This window comes from Peromyscus californicus, unplaced genomic scaffold, assembly GCF_007827085.1.
Source record: "Peromyscus californicus insignis strain IS unplaced genomic scaffold, ASM782708v3 Scaffold_4__1_contigs__length_199733344, whole genome shotgun sequence".
NCBI classification, from domain to species: domain Eukaryota; kingdom Metazoa; phylum Chordata; class Mammalia; order Rodentia; family Cricetidae; genus Peromyscus; species Peromyscus californicus.
This window is the reverse complement of record NW_026294562.1, coordinates 30,839,178-30,860,598: the sequence shown is the minus strand read 5'-3', so window position 1 is coordinate 30,860,598 and position 21,421 is coordinate 30,839,178. Positions and strand designations below refer to the sequence as shown.

Here is a 21,421-nt window from a genome sequence, read left to right as displayed (position 1 = left end):
GGAAATAAAATAAACAGAAAGCGGTGGGGAAGACATCCACAGTGCTACCTGATCCCACGGAAGGGCTGGAGACAATGAGCCTTTAAACTACTGTTCTCTTAGAAGTGGGACAGAAAGTGTCTGATTACTAGCGGGGCCAATGGTCTTTTCTAAGAAAACAACCAATAAAGAAGGGTCAGCCTCAGAGGATGTGTTCAGCAAGCTCAGTCCGTTATTATTTATTTTTCTCCTTTCTCGTTGCCTTCTGATAATTCACCACTCTCTTTCCAGGCTCTGTTGTCACATTCATATAAAAACCCAAGAGGAGGTGGGAGCGGATCTGGAGGATGGAGGGGGATAAATGTATACATGCATGAAATTCTCAAAGAATTAATAAAAATAATCACGTTAAAAATCAATCACCTGTGTAGGTTTTATTTTATTTATTTATTTATTCTCGTGCAATAGCCAATTTTATTCAGGACACCAGACAATTTATATCATGAGGGCATTCTGAGGGTGAAGCAAGGTCATGTGAGCAAAGTTCACTTGAGTTCAAGCTGTACAGTCACAAGGGCCAGGTCACATGAGTTCAGACTGTAAAGAGTCACATATCATTCTGAATAATAATGAAACCCAATTCTTAATGGCTACTGATGGCTACAGAAACCAGCGGGCTCTCTTTCTTGCTTGTATATATCAACATTTCAGGTCTCAGGTCTCAGAGACTCAGGGAATCTCAATCCCAAGGGATATTCTGTTTCTTCTTCTTCAATGACTGTGAACCATGAATGTCTTTCTACCCTGTAATGGTCAGAACCAAGGACACAAGCAGTGCATCTATGGCCACCTAGACCTCACTAGGAACTATGTCGGTAAAACCCAACAAATATTTAGAAGAAGAGGTTTCACAGTTTATGGAACCTAGTCCAGAAATTCACATATCAACCAGTTATCCACTGTTTTTTTAGATATGTCCATCCATATTTGTTTGTGTTTAATCAGACTGCAATGACTGTGAAAAAGAATAAAAATGAAATCAAATTAAACTTTCTCTTTGTTGTTTTCCTTCTAACAGTCTAACCATCAAATCCAATAAATTGAACAGTGATCCTTGTTGAGAACATGGCCCCACCACACATGATTTTTTAATTTCTTCCTTCCCCCTCAACCTGTTCTTTTAATTTAACTTCTTAATAGTATTCAAAGTAACATCCTCACACTGCTGGGGTACTCTACAAAGACAGCTCAGTTCTAAGGAGAAAAGGGCAACTTCTCTTGATTGTCCCTGTTCAACAGCAAACAAGAAAACATTGCCTCAGACTGCCAAAATCACAGTACTTATTATAGTGCTTAATGTTCTATTTTAAATATTCCAACATAGACAATTTGATGTATATGAGGCTATGCATATATATATATGTTAATGCTTTAAGTACCTCTGGGGATACTTGTTGCTGGCCCTTAAGGGCCTGAAAGGCTTCTTATACAAAGACGGTTCTGGCCCTCCCTCAAAGTTCCAATTCAATGGATTAGAGTTGCCAGAGGTGCCCAGGGGATGCTGATCCTGTTACTTCATGGACCACACTTTGACAAACATCAAAGTAAGAGTTAATACTTTAGGTATAGATGGTAGGTCTAAGCATGATGTTTATAATAAGTGCTACTATATTATATACGAATACTATATATTGGCAAATATGTAAAAATATTATATCAAATATTATCAAAATTTACATCAGAGTCTACCAGAGAGATGCATTCATGGAGGCCATGATGTGGTTTGTATTTCTCCTCCCCTGGATAATCAGAGACAATCTCTCCTATCAGCATCAGGCTATTTTGGGGACTGTGCTACATAATGCATGGGATGAGAGGTTGTAAATTACAGATACTATTATGATCACAGTCAGTTCTCTGTATCTGCAGGTCTAACCAACTACAGATAGAAAAGACTTGAAGAAATAGCACTTGTATTGAACACACACACAGCTTTCTTTTCTTATTATTCCATAAGCAATACCATTTAACAATTATTTACATAGAATTTACATTTCATTAGGTACATGTAATCTAAAAATACTTAAAAACACACTGAAGAATCTGTATAAGTTGTATGCAAATATTGCACCTTTCATATAAGGCAAATGATTCCCTTGGATACTAGGGTATAACTGTACATAGAAACACATCCAGTTAATAAAGAATGTGTTCCTCAGACACACTGGTAAAGTGCTGAGGTTACATTCTTCCAGTCATCAGAGGAAATTTAAGGAAAATAGTACAGACACTCTGGTCACAACTCAGAATTTCTTTATACTTTGTTATACAACAAGAAATAATTTCCTTTGTTATTCTTGTTTATTTTTTTTTAGAGTAACTAAAAATTTTATTTTTTGAACATAAAAACAGGTTATAATTTAAAAGTCCAGGGTTATTTTAAACAGTAAAATATTTTCTCTGTAGAAAATAGTATAAATGATAACATTTCCCAATAAACCCTTTTAAGCCAAATGATAGCTGAATTATACATTATAAATATTGGTTAGATTATAGGAAACAGAAGAAACCTATCTTTATCTGTTCAGAGAGCTATGTTTTACTTAAGTTGCATAAGTGAGATTCCTATTCCTCTTCCCTTTCACTGTTTGATTTATGGCAGACATTTTTCTATAGGCTAATCCATAATCTAAAAAGATTTTAGCCTCCCCTTCTGAAAGTACGGCCAGCATTTTCTTTCATCAGCTTGATACAGTACAAATTCTTATCCTAATAGTGAAATGTTTCACTAAAGCTTGCCCAGTGATTGGGTAAAACCAAAACTTATTATAAGTCGCTATTCTTGTATTTGAAGGGCTGCTCAAATTTTCGAAATTCCAACTTTAAAAAAAATCCAACTAATAGATTTCATAAATGAACCATGTAGCCACTTAGCAATGTCTCAAACACTGAGCCATGAAGGTTTATCTCATTAAACATTCGGAACGATTCAGTGCATTTCAAAGTCAGGTATGCTACTGGTTCTAGGTTCTCATCACACTGCTTCGAGGCGTTCCGCTTCGATCCTCTCCTTGAGCTACTTCATTCTTCCTTTGGGAACTGATGCTTTCAACATGGGTCACGTGACAAGATGTTTAAAATCTTAAAAACCGTATTTTGTGTAATGTGTGTGTGTGTGTGTGTGTGTGTGTGTGTGTGTGTGTGTGAAAGTAGAGTCCTGAGAGCAACAGAAGTAATCCAACAGACACACTTACACTTAAAACCCAAACTAGTGGAGACAAAATGCCAAAACTGACAGCAGCACAGCAAAGGAGTCCTTGCCTCACAGTCGCTCTCCAGCATGTGGTATGGGACAATTGTTAAGCTGGGGTCTCTATCAGTTGCTTCCCCATCACAGCAGAGTAGCAATGCCGCCCTTTCCAAGACTCTAAGCCTCCTGCAACACTGAGGCCTCAAATGTTATCTGTTCATCATTCATCACTACCACAACAAGTACTTATTAGGAAAGCACAACCCAGAGAGAGAGACTTTTCATTAAAAATAATCACAGACAATATAGCCCGGACCTTGGAACTACTGATTTTTGTTGTTGGTTTGTTTGTTTGCACCCCCTCCACAGAGTGAATATGCAAATTGTCTCCTAGTAAATAAGTAAACTGAGGAATTACTATACCAAAAGCTGAGCCAAGCTTCACATTTTGTGGGGTTTCTTATGTCATGGTCTACATGGAAAAGCTATTACCTTTTAGGATTAAAGAAATTTCTAGGGGGGAAAAGTAAAAACACAGCCTTTCTTGCCTGTTGTTTACACTTGCTATTAAATTATCTGTGATCCTTTAAAAGTAATAGCCTGTCAGGCAAAGCCTGACTTCTTCCTAAAGAGAAGGAATGTTCAACATGTTAGAGATTGAGCAATTAAAGGAAGGAGGGGGCAGTAATTTATCTAACTGTAAGAAGGAATTAGTTACTTTCTCTCTAGATGTACTGTTAAATATGATTGTCAGCCATACCTCATCAACATGGAAAGAAGATGATGGCTTTATAGTTAAATATAAATGATAGACTCTGATTGTAACAGTTATTTTAAAACTTAAGGAGAAAAATCACCACCCTTAAAATTCACCTGGACTCTATATAGATCACAGAATGAGAGTAAAGGCTAGCTTTGAGGCATCTGTTTTGAGCAGTTACTCTATTACATGGCATTGTTGGTACCTAGTGAATTGCTGCTTATCAAAGAAACTTATTTCTCATGAATGATGGCACTGTATGTTAATATTATAGTACTGTTTAATTCATAAGGTAATGATAACTTAGTAAGAACATTATCTCTGAGCTCACTAGGCAGGTTTATCTACTTCAGGATGCACTGTGTGCTTCATTATTCTGTATGATAAAATTTCTGGGAACACACAGGATAATCCCTTTCTAGTAGGGTCGGCTTTTTAGTCCCCATCAACCTATTTGTGTGTTCTACCCAGCTTTTCAGGATTCTTGGCAGAAAGCATTCATTAGACTGAGAGAAAGTAAAACATGCATTATAAAAGGTTCACTCTCAGAGGCCAGAGGCTCATTAACACAGTCACCTTTCCTAGTCATGTTGTGGATGGGGACCATGAAAGCACAGGGCTGCTGGCACTCATTAAAATCCCAGGTAATAAGTGTATACAGTGATTGCGGTTGCTGACAATGTTTCTTCATTTGCATCTATGTATCCTTATCATAAATAGGATGTTTTACAATGTCATATAATGATATTCTCTAGGAGAACCTGATTGTTTACTTCTTGTTTCAGTAATACTGAGATATTTTCAAGGTCTGCAACTACAAAAGAACCTCATCTATGATTCCTTCTCAGTAGCAATGGAAAAAAGCTGCCAATAAAAGGCGTTTTATGTATGGATGGGGCATAGGATATATATTAGGCACAGGCATTCTACACAAAGCACATAGAGTTATCAGAGAAAAAAATTCAGTCTGTTCTTTTTTTTTCCTCTTAATTCATCTTCTTTTGCTTGTTTGTTTTCTGACACTTGGCAGACTTTTCTTACTTAGGCTGAATAATGTAATGTTTGAAACAGAGAAGCGAGCGAGTGCACAAGCCATTTCCCTACAAAGACTCAAAGTTACTTTAAACATTAAAAATAAAACAACAGAAAAATCCAAGCCTTTTAAGTTTATTTATAAAATGTCATGACACTAAAATACCTTAATTAGTCAACTTCTCCTTTACTGATGTCTTAAAAAAGCTTAAGGGTAAAACTTGAAAGCATTCTAACCAAGGCTGAAAAATATTTCTATTAGATGTTATCAAAGTCATTAATTTGTCTGTTTTTTTAAAAGTCTGCTTAGGCTGTGTTGTGTTAGAATGGAACTATCTTACTACAAAGGAATTTTTAAATATTTGTTATAAATAATCTAGACAGAAATAATCACTCAGATATTTTGCCCAAATAGCCTCATAAAATCTACCCAGCCCACACAGGCCCATGCCTTAGATAACTTTCTGTGGTGAATCTCCTAACCTGGTATTGAGACTCTGACCAAGAATTCTTTTTGGCTTTGATTTTTATTGAGTAGAATTTGAGCAAGACTATTTGAATAATGTATTAGCAAACTCAGTGTAAGAGGAGCATTGCTTTAAATTGGTAGTTTAAAGCAAAATATACCCCAGTTCCTGGGAAAGAGAGGTGGAGCAAAGAGCCACATCCCTTCAGCCACATGAACATCCTGATGAAACTGTGAACTGCTCACAAGATATGAAAGAAAAATAGAAGAACAGAATAGGATGTCACAAAAAGGCACCCACAGGTACCCCTCACTGGACCCTGTCCTTCGTGTGAATCAAACACGTTTTCCTCTCTGTTTTCAGAAGCCCAGCAACTGTACCTTTTTCATTTTGGTATGTTGAAGAACCTTGAGCATAAAAACCAGGGAAGAGACCCGGCGACATACGTGTAAGTTGCTAACACTCCAGGGTGACGGCGGCAAAAACAAAACCAGAAGAAACACTTTAGGGGGATACGATAATACGCAGTTGTGGGAAATGACAAGGCAAGGGGTATTGAGCCAATGTGAGGCCCCTGCCTGTGGTGGGCTGTGAAAACTGCACAGTAAAACTCCTTTCTCTAGACAAGACCAAACACTTCAACAAATCTGAAAAGCACAGACAATATGAGAGACATTAATTATTCGATTATGTTGTAGAAACCAACTGTAACAGCCGATTCTTTTCTCATCCCTTGGCCTCTGTAGTACTTAAAATTGGACAGGTATATCCTCCAAGTGGCCAATTTCATATCATAGCTAACAAAGATACCTTGAGACTCTTAAAGTTGTTAGATTTTTGTTTCCAACATAATGATAATTTTATGAATTTTTATGTCTTCATCCCTTGAGGGTAAATCAATGGAGCTGCCTTGTAAGACAGGAGTAGACCATGAATAAAGACCTTCTGTACCATGCCAGGATGTTTTTCTTCCTACATCAGTATGGTTTTGAGTACTAAAACTATTTCTTCCTAGTAATATCAGACCTTCCAGGGTTGTCATAACAACTAGTGTTATATATTTATGTACTTTTAGAAGAAGGGCAGTTGATTAGCTTTCCAAGATTGAAACAAAATACAAAAAGAGGTGAGAGAGCTGGCCCTGGCATTATGAGAGTGAGAGAACTAGCCCTGCCCCTTACCAGCTGCAATACACAGGAGAGCAGGCCCTGCACCACACCTGGGCAGTACACTAGAACTGACCCTGTTGTCAGGTGTGCAGGTGAGCCAGCCCTGAGGGCAGGAGAGCAGGAGAGCTGACCTCCCCACCTTGTAGGCCCCCTACAGCAATTGGGGGAGAGAACCCTGCACCTTGCATGGGCAAAACAGTAGAGCTGGTCCTGGTGGTGTGAATGTGGATGACCCGGATCTGAGGACCCGAGAGCAAGAGAACTGGCTCTGCTCCTTGCTGAAGGCTGCATTGAATGAGCTAGCCTGGGCAGTGACAATGAGCGAAAGCTAGTGGCCTGATTATCCCAGCTATCACCCAGGCCCAGAACCAGGGCTATGAATTGGCCACTCCAACATCCACCGAATGGAGGATGTTGGAGCAGGTAAAGGGGAGGAATCTACAGATTCAAAACAGCAGGATCTCCATGACACAGGACAACAACAGGATATCCAAGAGGAACCCAGTGAGAGCCCATTATCAGCGGTAGTGGTACAGCAGAAGCCAGAGACCTTGAGTGAGGCCGATGACTCTTGCAATGAACACTTGCAAACAAAGATAAATGAACTAGAAGGTAAACTGTGTGTCTCAAATGGCCACACTATAGCGTCCATCAAGATTATTCTTTTTCTCTCTGTCTCTCTGTCTTTCTGTCTCTGTCTCTTTCTCTGTTTGTTTGGTTTGCTTTTTCTTTTAAATTTGGTTTTGTGTTGGGGGGGTTGCAAAGGCAGAGGGTGTGTTCGAGGGGACACAGAGATAAGTGAGATCAGAATGCATGATGTGAAATCCACAAAGAATCAATAATAAAAAAGAGATTGCTTCAAGTTACCACAATGTTTCTTTCAGTTAGATCATCACAAAGAAACATCTTTTATATCATTTCATGTCAATCTAGAGCTTTACTAAGAAGTTTAAAAATATTTCAGATATGAAAAGGTCTATGATCACCTTCACTAAGAGGAGATGTTGATGGAATTTACTCATGTTCTGATAAAATTTTAAAGAGTGCTCTCCTGAAAGATTAACTCATGTTTATTGAAGGTCCTTTGCAAGCCTCCTAGAATTGAGTCACTACTCTGAGATTATAGATTTATTAAAAGCATAGACAATTTTCAGTCAGCCTAAGGAGGAAGAAAGAGAAACCATCAACATTTTTAATTATAGAAGACCGACCAAGGCCTGAAAACTAAGAAAGGAAAAGGCATGAACGGATATGCTAATTATATAGGAAGGATTTTCTCCTAAGATGCATACTGTTATACACAAGTGGATGCACTGATTTTGAAATGAACAGAATGGTATTTCAGTCTTGAACTCAAATGTAACTATACTCAATAGTCTTCACTGGCAAGATGATGGTTAAGAAGTGGACTATCAAACAATACTGAATCCTGAGACAGTATTGGACCTATGAAGGTAAATATGTTTAAAGATATTTTAAAATCTCATTTTTTAAATATTTTAAAATGTAAAGAGTAATAGTCTTTGGTGACATAATCTGTAGTCACTGTTTACAAATAATATCCATAGTGGATTCTACTAAGAATTATCAAGTATTCAGTTTGTGCATATAGTTTCATCATAAAGAAAAAATGGCACTTAAGGCCCACAGTCATGTGTACAATCTCCTTGGATAGGAAATGAGACATGACAAACAGTTTTGAGCAATAAATAACCATTATTTGTACCCTATAGCTCTTATGCAACAGTTAAAAGAAATAGTTCTTCATAAGCAATATTCCATACTTATACTCATAACCTTTATAACTGCAAATACAGAGATACTGTATCATCCCATAAGCTCAAGCCTCATGTCTCCACGCAACTTCCATGCCTTAAGTAGGCACCATGAGGTGAAATACACACACATGTACATAGGCACACCCTTGTGAGATTCAGTTTATGTTCAAGAAAAATGACACCATCACTCATTCCCCTTGGCATGGAATATTTCGACTTGGAAACAGTTAGGATTATACTTTGCATCCAACATTCAGCTTGTTCTTACTAATTCAGATGCATAATGCCTATCTAAATTTGTCATACATGAGTATAAAACAGTTAGTGAAAATGAGCACCATTTTATAGAGCCTGGATATGACCACTGATCTTTATGAAGCAAAGCAATCATCTCATAAAAATAATTAGCTGTAAAATCCATTTAAACAAACTAATCCTTTGAAATATTTCTTCCAATATTCTAATTCAATATTTCATATGATTAAGTATAGTGTGATTACCGTATGTTAACCTTTGGAAATTTGTATTTCCAATTAGATTCAATGAGCAGTATTATACAAGGCTGAAATGTTCAAAAATTTTAAAACAGCAAGAACTATTCACAATTTTAAGAAAACATATATTAGCAAAAATGTGCTCTTCTGGCCCTTTGTTTATGTTAAAAATATGTTCCTTACAAAAACAACACATAATAGTAAAATCTGTTTTGCTTAATGGCGCTCTAGCTGCTCTTTTCCCATCGTTCCTCTTTATTAGGGAGTTAACATTAACACATCTCTTAAGTTTCTATGACTCTCTATTTTTTGAGTCATGGAATTAAGTGTTAGCTTGAAAGAAAAGCATGACAATACTTATCAATTGAAGGATCTCCTCTCTAAGATCAAGAATGAGGTGCTAAGAAGGACCCATTCTGAATGAGCCCCCATGCAAATGCTGTTGCCTTGGTACTTTGGGAGGAAGGTCACTCACTGTAATCCATGGTCAGTTGAATCTGGGATTTGAGGTTGCCATACATTCATGAGCACCTTACATCCAGTGCCTTCATGGCATATTGCAAATCAGAGATTGTACTTGGGGGAAAATACACAAACTACTCAGTGGCATCCAAATAATATTAACTAGTATTAATAAATTGTCAATTTGCTGAGTTTGATCTTTAAACAAAACCTACTCATCATAATTTCTCATTGAAATCATCTATGGGATAACGTAGCTAACTTGAATCATACACACCTGCCTAAAGACACACTGGACTTCCACTATTGGCTTTGAATTCAGCTCTATTTGTTATACCATCCTTATATCTTTACACAGGAAGATGCTTTCTTGAAAAATACAAATTTCCCTCTAACTGCTGCAGCTGCTCCTGCTGAACACCCAACATTTCCAGAGAAATCACATCTACACATACGTGTAAAATCAGGAAAACAAGCTGCTTTATTGCCCGATTTAAAATAAGCTCAATCAGAGAAAAGAACAACTGCTATAATAGACAACTTGATGAGCAGCTGAAGACGAAAATATACTCAGATGCAGTCATAGAATCCAGGATGTATTTTATTCAGGGAGGTTTGCCTGAGACAAAGGACACTTCTTGCCTCACTTTTTCTGAATCACAGAATCAACACATGGGATTCATATGGCTCATGTAATCTAAAATAGGTTTGAAAATGTCCTAGAATATCATCCCCAGGCTCTAATGGTAGGAAAAAAGGAAAGGCCTTTCTCCTTGAAAATTTTAACTAAAAAAAATTGTACCATTAAAAAAAGTTCTACCATAAGAATTTGAATGAGAACAATAATTACCCCATGCCAGAAATAAACTGTATTGTCAACCATTAGCTTGTCATCAGTAAACACATGCCAACTCTATTGCAGAGCAAAAATGGAATATAGACTAACAGATGACACAGATTCAACCAATCAGCATTGAATCAGGACTGCACAGACAGAGAGAAAAGCGACACTGGAGATGTGAAAAGAAAAAAAAAAAAGGGAAATTAGACTTACTCTTGACGGTCGCTGTCCGGGTACAGTTGTAAAGAATAGCCAGCTCCCCAAACACTTTTCCTGGACCCATGGTGCACAGCTTCACACCTTCTTTTGTAACTTCCACCTTCCCATCTGAAAGAAGAAGGGAAGACATGTGTTATCTTAATTCTCTCCCTTGCTATTTCATTTATTGCATCTTCATTATGACATGAAAAACATTGAGGTTGTTTAAAAAATGCATCAGTGAACCAATTTAAACCAAGGTTTCCCCCAAAGGACAATATAAGAAATGCGATAAAAAAATGTGTGTTAAGAATCTCATCTCTTAAGTTCTTCACTGACAGATTGGAAGTGAGACTCAATGTAAAGGCTAGGAAAAGATGGGGACAAAAACATGAGCATATGAAACTATTCCATATGTAATTTTAGCAAACCAGGGTAATTCCAATTTTAACATTATTTTTACATCCAAAAGGAAATTCGAGTAAGAAGGCACATTTTCTACAGCATGCTTCAGACTTGGAAATTCTCATTTTGAGCAAGTCAGTTATTATAAAGAGAGAAATTACTCTGACCCTTGGGCATTATTTAATTGAAACTTTTGGTATCTTTTTATTTGGAAACATCTTATCAACTAAGGCAAACCGTTTCTATGCTCCCCAGCCTGTGAAGTTGACTATCAGTGAGGAAAAAAAAAAAAAAAAGCTACCATAAAGCATGAGGACTGTTTATGCTCCACACTGGGCTGGGAGAATAAAATGCTAAAGAAGGAAAAAGCTAAGGAAACAGTATACTCTGGGTACAGATTGCTGCTCACAAATAAGGAAGGCAAGTGCTATTCATGGGGGAAATACTAATTTTAAAAAGTCATAGCTGTGTAGCCTAAAATTTCCATCGCCCAACACAACCAGGGGAGAAATAAAAAGCAGCACACTCTATTTTAGATAATCTTCCACTTTTCAATTTTTCCAGTTTCTTATCCACCATCTCTGTATGGTAGAAAAGAAAAACTCTCGCTTTGTAAAATAACTAAGCCATGACTGATAGTTCTCCCTATTGTCCTAACTTCAGGCCCATCTACCAGCATCAGAGCTGTCTCTTTATGTGCCTGTTTCCTTTAATAGCTGTTTCTTTTTTTGTGTTGAGAATAAATTCATTCCTGTTTTTTAAATCAATCGAGTTTAGTCTAAATATTGGCTTAAAGTCTGATTTGCTTTCATACACTTGTTGAGATATAAGTCTTAAGCATTAAAGATGTTTCATCTACGCATCTGTAAGGCACCATCTAGTCTGTAGAGTATATTACCTCCAAGCCTCCGTATCTAAACAGTATCTGTGGACAGGGGATTCGAGAATAATTAGGACAAAATACAGAATCTACTCACCATACTGGAACTGCGTTACTCTGTATAAGAAAGCTGTGAATGAGAAAATCTAATGATTCCAAACGTTTGGAACTGCCTGTGCTCACAACGTGGATCAAACACTATAGCTTTCTCAGGCTTTCTTACAGACCATAGCGAGGGGTTACTCTCTGTCAATCTATGTCAAAAACCAGCCTAGGGAATTTATCTGTTCATAAATATACTATATCCTCATTTTCTTTTAGTGATAAATCTGCTCCCCTAGAAATTTCATGTGACACTCAAGAGTGAGACAAAGTAGATTGTGTCATGGTAGTCAAGAAATTAATACACTGTCTGAAGTCAGACTAGAAACTGAGTTTTCTTACCTGTTAGTTACCAGCACTGTGTTGTTTGGTAAAGTTGCTTAACTTTTCAGTAGTCTACTTTCTTCCTTAGTAAAATCAATATAGCCAGAGTATTTATCTCATTAGATGATTTTTAAATTTAAATGAGATAAGGCAAGTAAAATACTTAACCCTGCAATAAATGTCTAATACAGTCTGCTCTTATTGCTGATGTAATACTCTTTCTTATGTTTGTTTATCATTTAAATGGAAATAAGAATTATTTACAATCTATTTCAGTATTGTAATCAGCTAGTTCAGAAACTGGAGCCTATGTAGGAAAACAGGTTTTCTGTTTTAATCAAGAGTTTGTTTTCAGATTCCTTCAACGAGGTGTAATGGTGGTAAGAAGAAAACATTTGAGCTCAAATCATTATCAGACCCAAAGAAGAAAAGAGAAACCCGAGAAAACCAGTGATTCACCTGGGAGAATAGAGAATGTCAAGCCCTTGGACTTTTCTACACTCACTATTGTTCAGACAACATTTTATAGCTATGTTGCTTTAGAGACTATAGACTGAAAGTTTGGGGCTCTCAAAGTTTCGAAGTAATAATTTCCCAATGCATTGTAAAACTGTCAATCTACAGCTCACAGTGTTAATTATAAATATAATTAAAACACAACATCCAATGCTTAGAGGAAAAATGAGTGACTATGTGAGTCTGCTTAGCTGTCTTTGGGGTTGGCATTTAAAAGTTTTAATGTAAAGGGACATCTAAGAAGAACCCATCCGAACACTGAGAGCTAGACTGTTTCTAGCAATACCTGCCCAATAAAAGACAGTCATCAACGTTAGGACTATTGTTTCAAACAGGAGGTTTCTTCAAGTAAATCCTTTGACCTTGGGCATCAGACCTAACTTATAAATCTAGATGATTCCTCATATAGGATGTTGAAAGTATCTAACTACTACCATGAGCATCACACTTGGTCATCCTTCCTTTCTAGACAAACCATATTCATATATCTATATAAATGTATGAACAACTACTCTTACAAGTGATTATACCTTGCATTTTTATGACCTCCAGAAAGCTCCTCCCCTGAACACTGTGAGGCTCTAGGGTTTGAAATTTATGCACAAATCCACTTCTAGTTCCAAATTATTTTCCTAATCCTGTTTTAGACAGTCTCATTGTGTAGACCAGACTTGCTTTGAACTCACAGAGATCTGCCTACTTCTGCCTCCTGAGTACAAAGATTAAAGGTGTGCACCACCATACCCTGCCTTATTTTCCTAATCTTGTTTGCCTAATTTTCTTACATCTAACTGAACTTTTGTTGAAAAAATAGGTATAAATTATACATGTAATAATTATTCATTTATATATTAATAACTGGTGCTGGCAATAGACATTCATTTTCCTTATTAATTAGAATAGTTAAAATAAACTATTCAGTATTATATTTGATAAATAATAGTTTGGATATATCTTTTCCAGGTTAATTTAAATAGTCGGCAGTTCGTATGGCCACAATTATCAAGGAAGTATAAGAGATTTGATGTCATATGATATATGACACTTAGTAAAATTCATTTGTTTTTACTTGTTTCTTTAGTATTGCCGTTTGTATTTGTGACAAGGTCTCATAAAGTTCTAGATAACCTTGAACTTCTGTGTAGCAGAGGATGATCTTGAACTTTAGATCTTTCTTCTTCCATCTTCACAGTGCTGGAATTACAGGTGTGGATCATCATGTCCCACCCAGTTTAAAGCACTCCTTTTCTGGTTGTTAGTGTTATAGTTTAATGAACTGACACAATTAAACCAGAAATGGAAAATGCTTATAACCTATTACCCTGAATCATATTTGGGTCACTTATTTTCCTTCATACCTGTTGTGAGAATGAGAATAAGTAACAGAGAAGAGGGACAGATGAGGGACTTAGATGACAGAGACATATATGGCGTGAAGGAGAGGAATCTTAGTTTCCAATAACTCAGGAAAAACGAGTTACTGGTGAGGAACTGGTTCAATTTACTTATTAGGTTTCATATCAGCCTTAAGCAAAACCAGAAGCAACTGTGAATTTATAAATGATTTTCAAGAATGGACTGTATATTTACTTATAAACACTAAGTGTCTTTCAGTGTCTACCAGTTATCAACTTGAGATATTTTCCTATCTGAACACATTCTTCCTTTGCAGATCTGAACCCCTACTTGCCAAACAAAACAAAACAAAACAAAGTGTATATGCCCAGGAGTTCCTACTCCCATAAAATCAGCTTGTTCTAAAGTAATAAGGAGTCATGAGACCACCTCCTAGACCAGTGAGTGTTTCTCAACCTTCCTGATGCTGTGACCCTTTATAATACAGTTCTTCAGCCGGGCGGTGGTGGCGCACGCCTTTAATCCCAGCACTCGGGAGGCAGAGCCAGGCGGATCTCTGTGAGTTCGAGGCCAGCCTAGTCTCCAAAGCGAGTTCCAGGAAAGGCGCAAAGCTACACAGAGAAACCCTGTCTCGAAAAACCAAAAAAAAAAAAATACAGTTCTTCATATTGTGGTGACCCCCCAAACACAAATATTATTTATTGCTATTTCATAACTGTAATTTTGCAATTATTATGAATCATAATGTAAGTATGTAATATGCAGATGGTCTTAAGAGACCCCTATGAAAGAACCATTTGATTCCCAAAGGGATCTCAACCCGTAGCTTGAGAACTGCTGACCTCGACCTACTCATGCATGGATTATTTCTTTTTCTATTCTACCCAGTGGCCTCCTCTGAGAGCCGGTTAAGCTGACAGTAGAGAAACTTTTGAGTGGTGATTCTGGTGTGGAGGTAAGAGTAAGGTGCTTTTACCAAATGTAGAATGGTCTGCCCTGGAAGCTCTATATTGTTGTGATTTTTAAACATAGAATGGTCTGCTCTGGAAGTTATATATTATTATGATTTTTAAAAGAAATTTGGTGATTCATCTTGGTGAATTTCCATCAGGTCCACTGTAATGAATATATTTCTATTTCTTTTAAAACAAAGATGAAATTAATCATTATTTATTCATAACTATTTTAATACTTCAATTAGACTCTCAAATATTTTAGATTTCAAACTAGACTTTTTAGAGGAACAGAAAAGTAATTTTCAGGCTATCTTAGTAAAATTATAGACTATTCAAAGTGTTCCTTCACTTTGACCAATCCCAGAAGTTCCTACAGACTATCAGAATTTATTTGGGAACCAATAAACCCAAAATCTAGTTCCTCTTAGCACTCTATATTGCTCCTCTTACTTTATTTTATTTTTGTTTTATAATGTGATACTTTATTGGTGTTATTTTCACTCTGTCCTCTGGTCGTCAGATGATATGCAAAGAAATGTACAAGTCATTTGGAGTTTTCTAAATTGCTAATGTGGTTTGCCCAAAAGAAGAGGTTGAGGAGTCAACAAAGTCTGGCATACTAAGTTGAGGCAGGACCCAGCCCCTCTCCCTGTGTTGAGGAGTCATGGGATTGGGGGAGGTGGAGGGCAGCGGTGGGAGGAGGGGAGGGGGGGAACTAGGATTCATATGTAAAAATGGAAAAAAAAACTTTTTAAAAAATTTTTAATTAAATAAAAAATTTTTAAAAAAGAAGAGGTTGAAACTGGTGAGTGGAAAGATGTCCAGTGTTATTTATGGTTTCATTTTGTGTTTTTCTTACTCCTGCCACTGCCATGAATAATTGACAGCTGTATCACGGATGTTGAATACATTTTTGATTCCACTTCAGGTGCCATATGCCTATTTGTGATCTGAAATGGGCTGAGTCACATATCCTAAGCCTGACACTTTGAACTGCAATCCATTTGCCTTCTGCTTTTGGCACCCTTCTATGTGCATGACCCTGGGGAGCGTCAGAGTGTTCAGAGAGCTCTTAGGAAGCATCTATACTTTTGTCTATGTTTCATAAGAATCAGGAGTTTCAATAAATAAAGGGAGAAACTGAATTTATAAAACAGACACCAAATCCTCTGGTTTGTTTATCCTGGGGTTTTTCCTAATGTAGGATTTTGAGCCATAAGGATTCTCACGATAAGTAGAATTAGCTTAGTGATTTATTACTGGCAGGTAGGAAAAGAATGGCTGTTAACAACCTGATTGTGAATACTGTGCTCAGTTATAGCAATCTTGGTTGGCACACTGAGGCCAGCTTATTTGGCCATTAAAAGGAAACAGGTATTATGTTAAAGTTCCCATTTAGACAACACCTCTCATCTCCTTCCTTCCCAAATATTTTGAGTATGTGCTTATGATTTTGTAAGTCAAAGGCTGTAGCTTTATGGTATTTGTTCCCTGATAAGGATTTCTATAGTTCCTAGATTCAGCAGACCTTTCAGCATTCTAGTGGTTGAGCTGTCTTACCATCAGCACAGATACACATTCTTCTGAGAGAGGAGTTCATCTCTGGGTCTTGTTTCTCAACCAGTTAAAGATTCTATCAGACCTGACTTGCAGGATCATTTTAGATCAGAGGTGCTGTCACTTGGGGAAGGATGCAGAAAGTGACAAAGCAGTGGTAGGGCTAAGTAGAGGGAGAAGCCATCTACTTCCCAGGAACACAACAGAGACATAGAGAACTCACATCTGCTGTGGGATGGTCTGTATGTCAAATGTGTTGCTGATTGGTCAATAAATAAAACACTGATTGGCCAGTAGCCAGACAGGAAGTATAGGCAGGACTAAGAGAGAGGACAGGAGCGGGGTGGGGACACGGACTGCCAGCCGCCGCCATGACAAGCAGCATGTGAAGATGCTGGTAAGCCACCAGCCACGTGGCAAGGTATAGATTTATAGAAATGGATTAATTTAAGATATAAGAACAGTTAGCAAGAAGCCTGGCACGGCCATACAGTTTGTAAGCAATATAAGTCTCTGTGTTTACTTGGTTGAGTCTGAGCAGCTGTGGGACTGGCTGGTGACAGAGATTTGTCCTGACTGTGGGCCAGGCAGGAAAACTCTAGCTACACACATCTTCCTTAATACACAACAAGTTAAAAAGGAGAGCTTTTCCTCTAAGATGTGAGTTTGTTAAGAGTGAAAGAATGGGAGGGTATCGAGACCTATCTGGTATCAATCAGTTGAACATTGCTTTCCCATCCCAATGGATGTGGTGTCCCTGGATCTCAACTCTTGCTCCTTAAATGATGTGTTCTCCCTTTAAAGAATTAAACTTGATGACTTAAAAAAACATGGCCACCGAATAAACATCTATGTGAAACTGCCTTGTTTCAGTATTATACATTTCTTTCAAAGTTTGTTTTTAATCACTAGTTGATTCTGTCTTGGTAATCAGTGTCTCATTAGACATATGTACACACCAAAGTTTTCTTGAGCTATTTTTGTATTCATGGTTTCTATAACTATTGGAGTTCATATAGTATTATTATGACAAAGCCTCTCATTCAAAGGTCTTTTTAATAATCATAGCAATATACCTTTAAGATTTGTTTTTATTTTATGTGTATGAGTGCTTTGCCTACAAGTGTGAGAACCATGTGTGTGCCTGGAAGCTGCAGCAGATTCCTTGGAACTAGAGTGATTGACAGTTGTAAGCTGCTATGTCGGTACTTGGAACCAAGCAGGGGTCCTATTCGGAAGCATCATGTGCTCTTAATCACTAGGCCGTCTCTCCAAAACCATAGTCATGTTCTTTAAAGGGAACACAAACAGTGCTCATTATCCAATGAAATAGAAGAGCACATAAGGATGAGAAGCTGGTAGAGACTGAGGTTCACGCAGGAAAACTTTTGCTTCTTCTCCTTCAGTTAGGCAAATCTGAGCTCCTACCTGGTCTTGACTACAATAAATATATTTGACATATTTTTTAATTGAACTGTTATATTTTAAAATATGTTGCATACAAAATAAAATAACCACAACAATCCTTGATTTCAGAATCAGAAACATAAATAAGCTGTACAGAACTAAAAGTAGTTAAAAGTACGGACAGGGAAGATGCACATCAGGGTATCTGAACCTAACTTCTATTCTATTTGTTTTGCTTCCAATTCCAAAGTCATCTGGCATATAAACATGCTCCCCCCCAAAATCATCTATGAGGAAACTGACTGACATTTGAGCGGTTTGGACATTTGGCTACAGAGAGCCATCTGAGCTCTCTGATCAGATTGGAGGTCTGAAATGAGCGCCTGATGCTGCAGTATTTCTGTCCACAGGGCCATTTAAAGAAAAGAAAGCTTCTGGATCTATTATACATGGGTCAGTCATGTACCTGATCATACATAAACAGAGTCGAGAATGTTCTTCCCCAGGATCAATATTACGTTTTTTCTGCACACTATGCTTTGGAATCCTAGCAAAGTACACAGAGAACTCAACATAAATGTTTGTGATTTTTAACTTCTGGTCATGAGGAAAGCTAAAGACAGGTCAGAGGGAAGATGTACACACATAGGAAAACAAGGGGAAATAGAATATTAATTCCTGAAATAAATGAGAGTTGAACAGGTAACTTTTCTCAATTCAGTCAGTTTATTAAACCAAATTCCAGCAATAGATGATACAGCCTCTTCCTATTGTTTCTCTAATCCATGCTCACCTTCAATCAGTCAACACTGACAGAGACCTGGGCAGATGGGTTAGGAAGTAACGTGCTTGCTTTACAAGCATAAGGACCTGAGTTAGATCCTGCACACCCATGGAAAAGCCAAGCATGGTGGCACATGCCTTTCATCCCAGCGCTGGAAGAGACAGGAGGATCATGGGGCCTTATTGACTAGCCAGTCTAGTCTCACTGGTAAGTTCTAGTTCATTGAGGACCTTGTCTCAAAAAATGAGGTGAAGAGAGATAAAGGAAGACAACCAGCGTGGACCTATGGCTTTCACAAATGCACACACAGGCACATGAATCTGCATACACATATATCTTATGCAAACATAGAAAGGGGGAAAACAATAAACAGCTAATTCTTCAGTTCTTTATAGACAGAAAAATGGCAAGGATACTGCCACTGCCAGATTTTGAGACAGTCATATGATATTCATTTGTTTTACATTTTAATTAACCTTAGGAGAATTTATGATACAATGTAATGTTCCCAATGGGGGAGCACTTTTACCTCCCAAGGAACATACAGCCAAGACTGGAAACATTTTCAGTTGCCATAACTTGGGTGATACCCTGCACGGACACCAAAGATGCTTTTTTTTTCTGTGTTCTAACAACGTTTTTAAATTTATTTTTTAAAAAGTTTTTTTGATTTTACATACCAATCCCAGCTCCCTCTCCCTCCCCTAATCCCCTTCACCCTCTCATTCTAGCCCCACATCCACTCCTCCAAGAGGGTAAGGCCTCCCTTGGCGAGTCAACAAAGTGTGGCATACTAAGTTGAGACAGGACCAAGCCCCTCCTCCTGTCCTAGGGTGAGATGCCTTGCCTTTGAGACTCCTATAATGCACAGGACAACATTCCGTTGAAGAATTATTCAGCCTAAAATGTCAGTGGTGGTTGTGAGTTGTGGTGGTGTTGAGAAAGCCCAAATTAAAGTACACCCATGAATGAAAAAAAGTCCTCTGCATTTATGGAGAAAGGTTTGACTTTCACCGATTGTCATTTTAACCTCCACCAAATACAAATTACAAGTCAAAGGATACACTAAGACAAGTCCTTATGCAACTTATGAGTAATCAAATTGACAACATTGAATGAAGCTACAATGCTATTTTGCTCAATAATTCTTCCCATCACATATCACCTGAAAAACTGAAAAAGAAATAATCCCAGAAATTTCCAAGGCAGATTCATAAAACTATTATTACTAAAATTAGGGTGACATCATTTGTTTACCAAACATACTTGAGAATTTCATCCTGGTACCATTGCCTGGCTATGGGATAACAAGTTATCTAACCCATGATGCCAGAATCACCTCACTAGAGAGTTTGCACAGTAGTATTTTACCTTGTAGGTTAATAAGAGCTGAATTAGACGATACATTCTCTAAGATTAAAAAAAATAGCTTAACATTAGTTTTTAAAGAGAACATGTCCTACTTTTAAGTAAAAAAGAAATAAAGCAAAAACAAACATACTTTGAAGCAGTTCTAAGGAGGAAGATCCAGGAGCCATACTTATGGCTCATAAACTTTAGGAGTGAGCAGAGACAGTGAAGAGGACAAGGCGATATGTAAGAAACTAGAGTCCAGGCTAGCGGGAAAGCCGTACTGTATAAGCTGGAGGACTTTTTAATAGAAGGCGTGACTGATGAACAATTCAGTCATTGTTTCCAGAAGAAATAGACTGCTCCTTTCTTCAGCTCTTAGGAGCTGGCTTCATAGTAACAGGAAACTTTTGAGGAAAGATGAAAGCCGGAAGGAAGGTCTATTGCTCCAGATAAGTCAACAGCAGAAGGGTCAAGATGTTAGAGAAACTTGTGACAACAGGAGTTGTAGAGCATTAGATGGGGCTATCACATAAATTATGCAGTGATGAGGACCTGGGAATTTTCAGCCATCTTAGGAGAAGGTATTTGCCTTCTCACACAATGTCTACTGGGTACCTAATCTAATTTTCTCTCTCAGTTCCAAAGCTGTTTTCTCAAGTGATGTTTCTTCACTTGGATTATTTCTTCTTTTCCTAAATCCATCCTACACTTTGCTTAGTTTTATACTGGCTCCCCTGAAGGAAAAAAAAGGCGGGGGGGGGGGGGGTGAATTTTGAAGTCTGAAGCTCTAAGCTGATATCCCAACATTCCTTACTCTTGGACACATTGAATATTTCAGCTCTAGAATTCTGCTTCAGTACAATAGGGATAATAATCACACCTCCACAGGATGAATGCATGAAAATCATGCCAAGGTTTGGATATGTCGAAAACTTTATGTAAACATACACCCCAGGTGAGGAGCTAAGCATGTGGTTCTGAAGAGTTGAGGGGTAGAAACTCCTTACAGGTTAATCCCTGCAGTATTAGTCAGTAACCCCTGCTGCATTCATTCTTATATGCAAGCTTGAAGACTGCATTTAAATCATATTATTTGCACAGCCCAGAAGGAAAACCCCTGGCAGTGCCAACCTCTCTCTCCGTTTACTGAAAGCACCTATGTGCCATTACTGTACTATAACTCTTACAGCGCTAACATGCATTTTCTACCACGAGAGTTTATATTTGACAACCTACAAAAGCTGTACTTGAAGTGCTATATGTATTTTTCCCCTCGACACAAGACTAGGATTCCCCAGAATACATAACAGATTGTATCAACAGTTATACTTTTTTTAAGGGAGCAGAGTAA

General features: G+C 37.6%; 1 protein-coding gene across 1 annotated transcript in view; it reads right to left on the bottom strand.

Annotated features, from left to right (window-relative positions):
• Positions 1 to 21,421, bottom strand: part of Prkg1 (protein kinase cGMP-dependent 1) — a 1,138,884-nt gene that overhangs the window by 743,381 nt on the left and 374,082 nt on the right. The window contains 1 exon segment of the mRNA XM_052760872.1: positions 10,446 to 10,559. Coding sequence (XP_052616832.1) covers positions 10,446 to 10,559 — 114 coding nt within the window.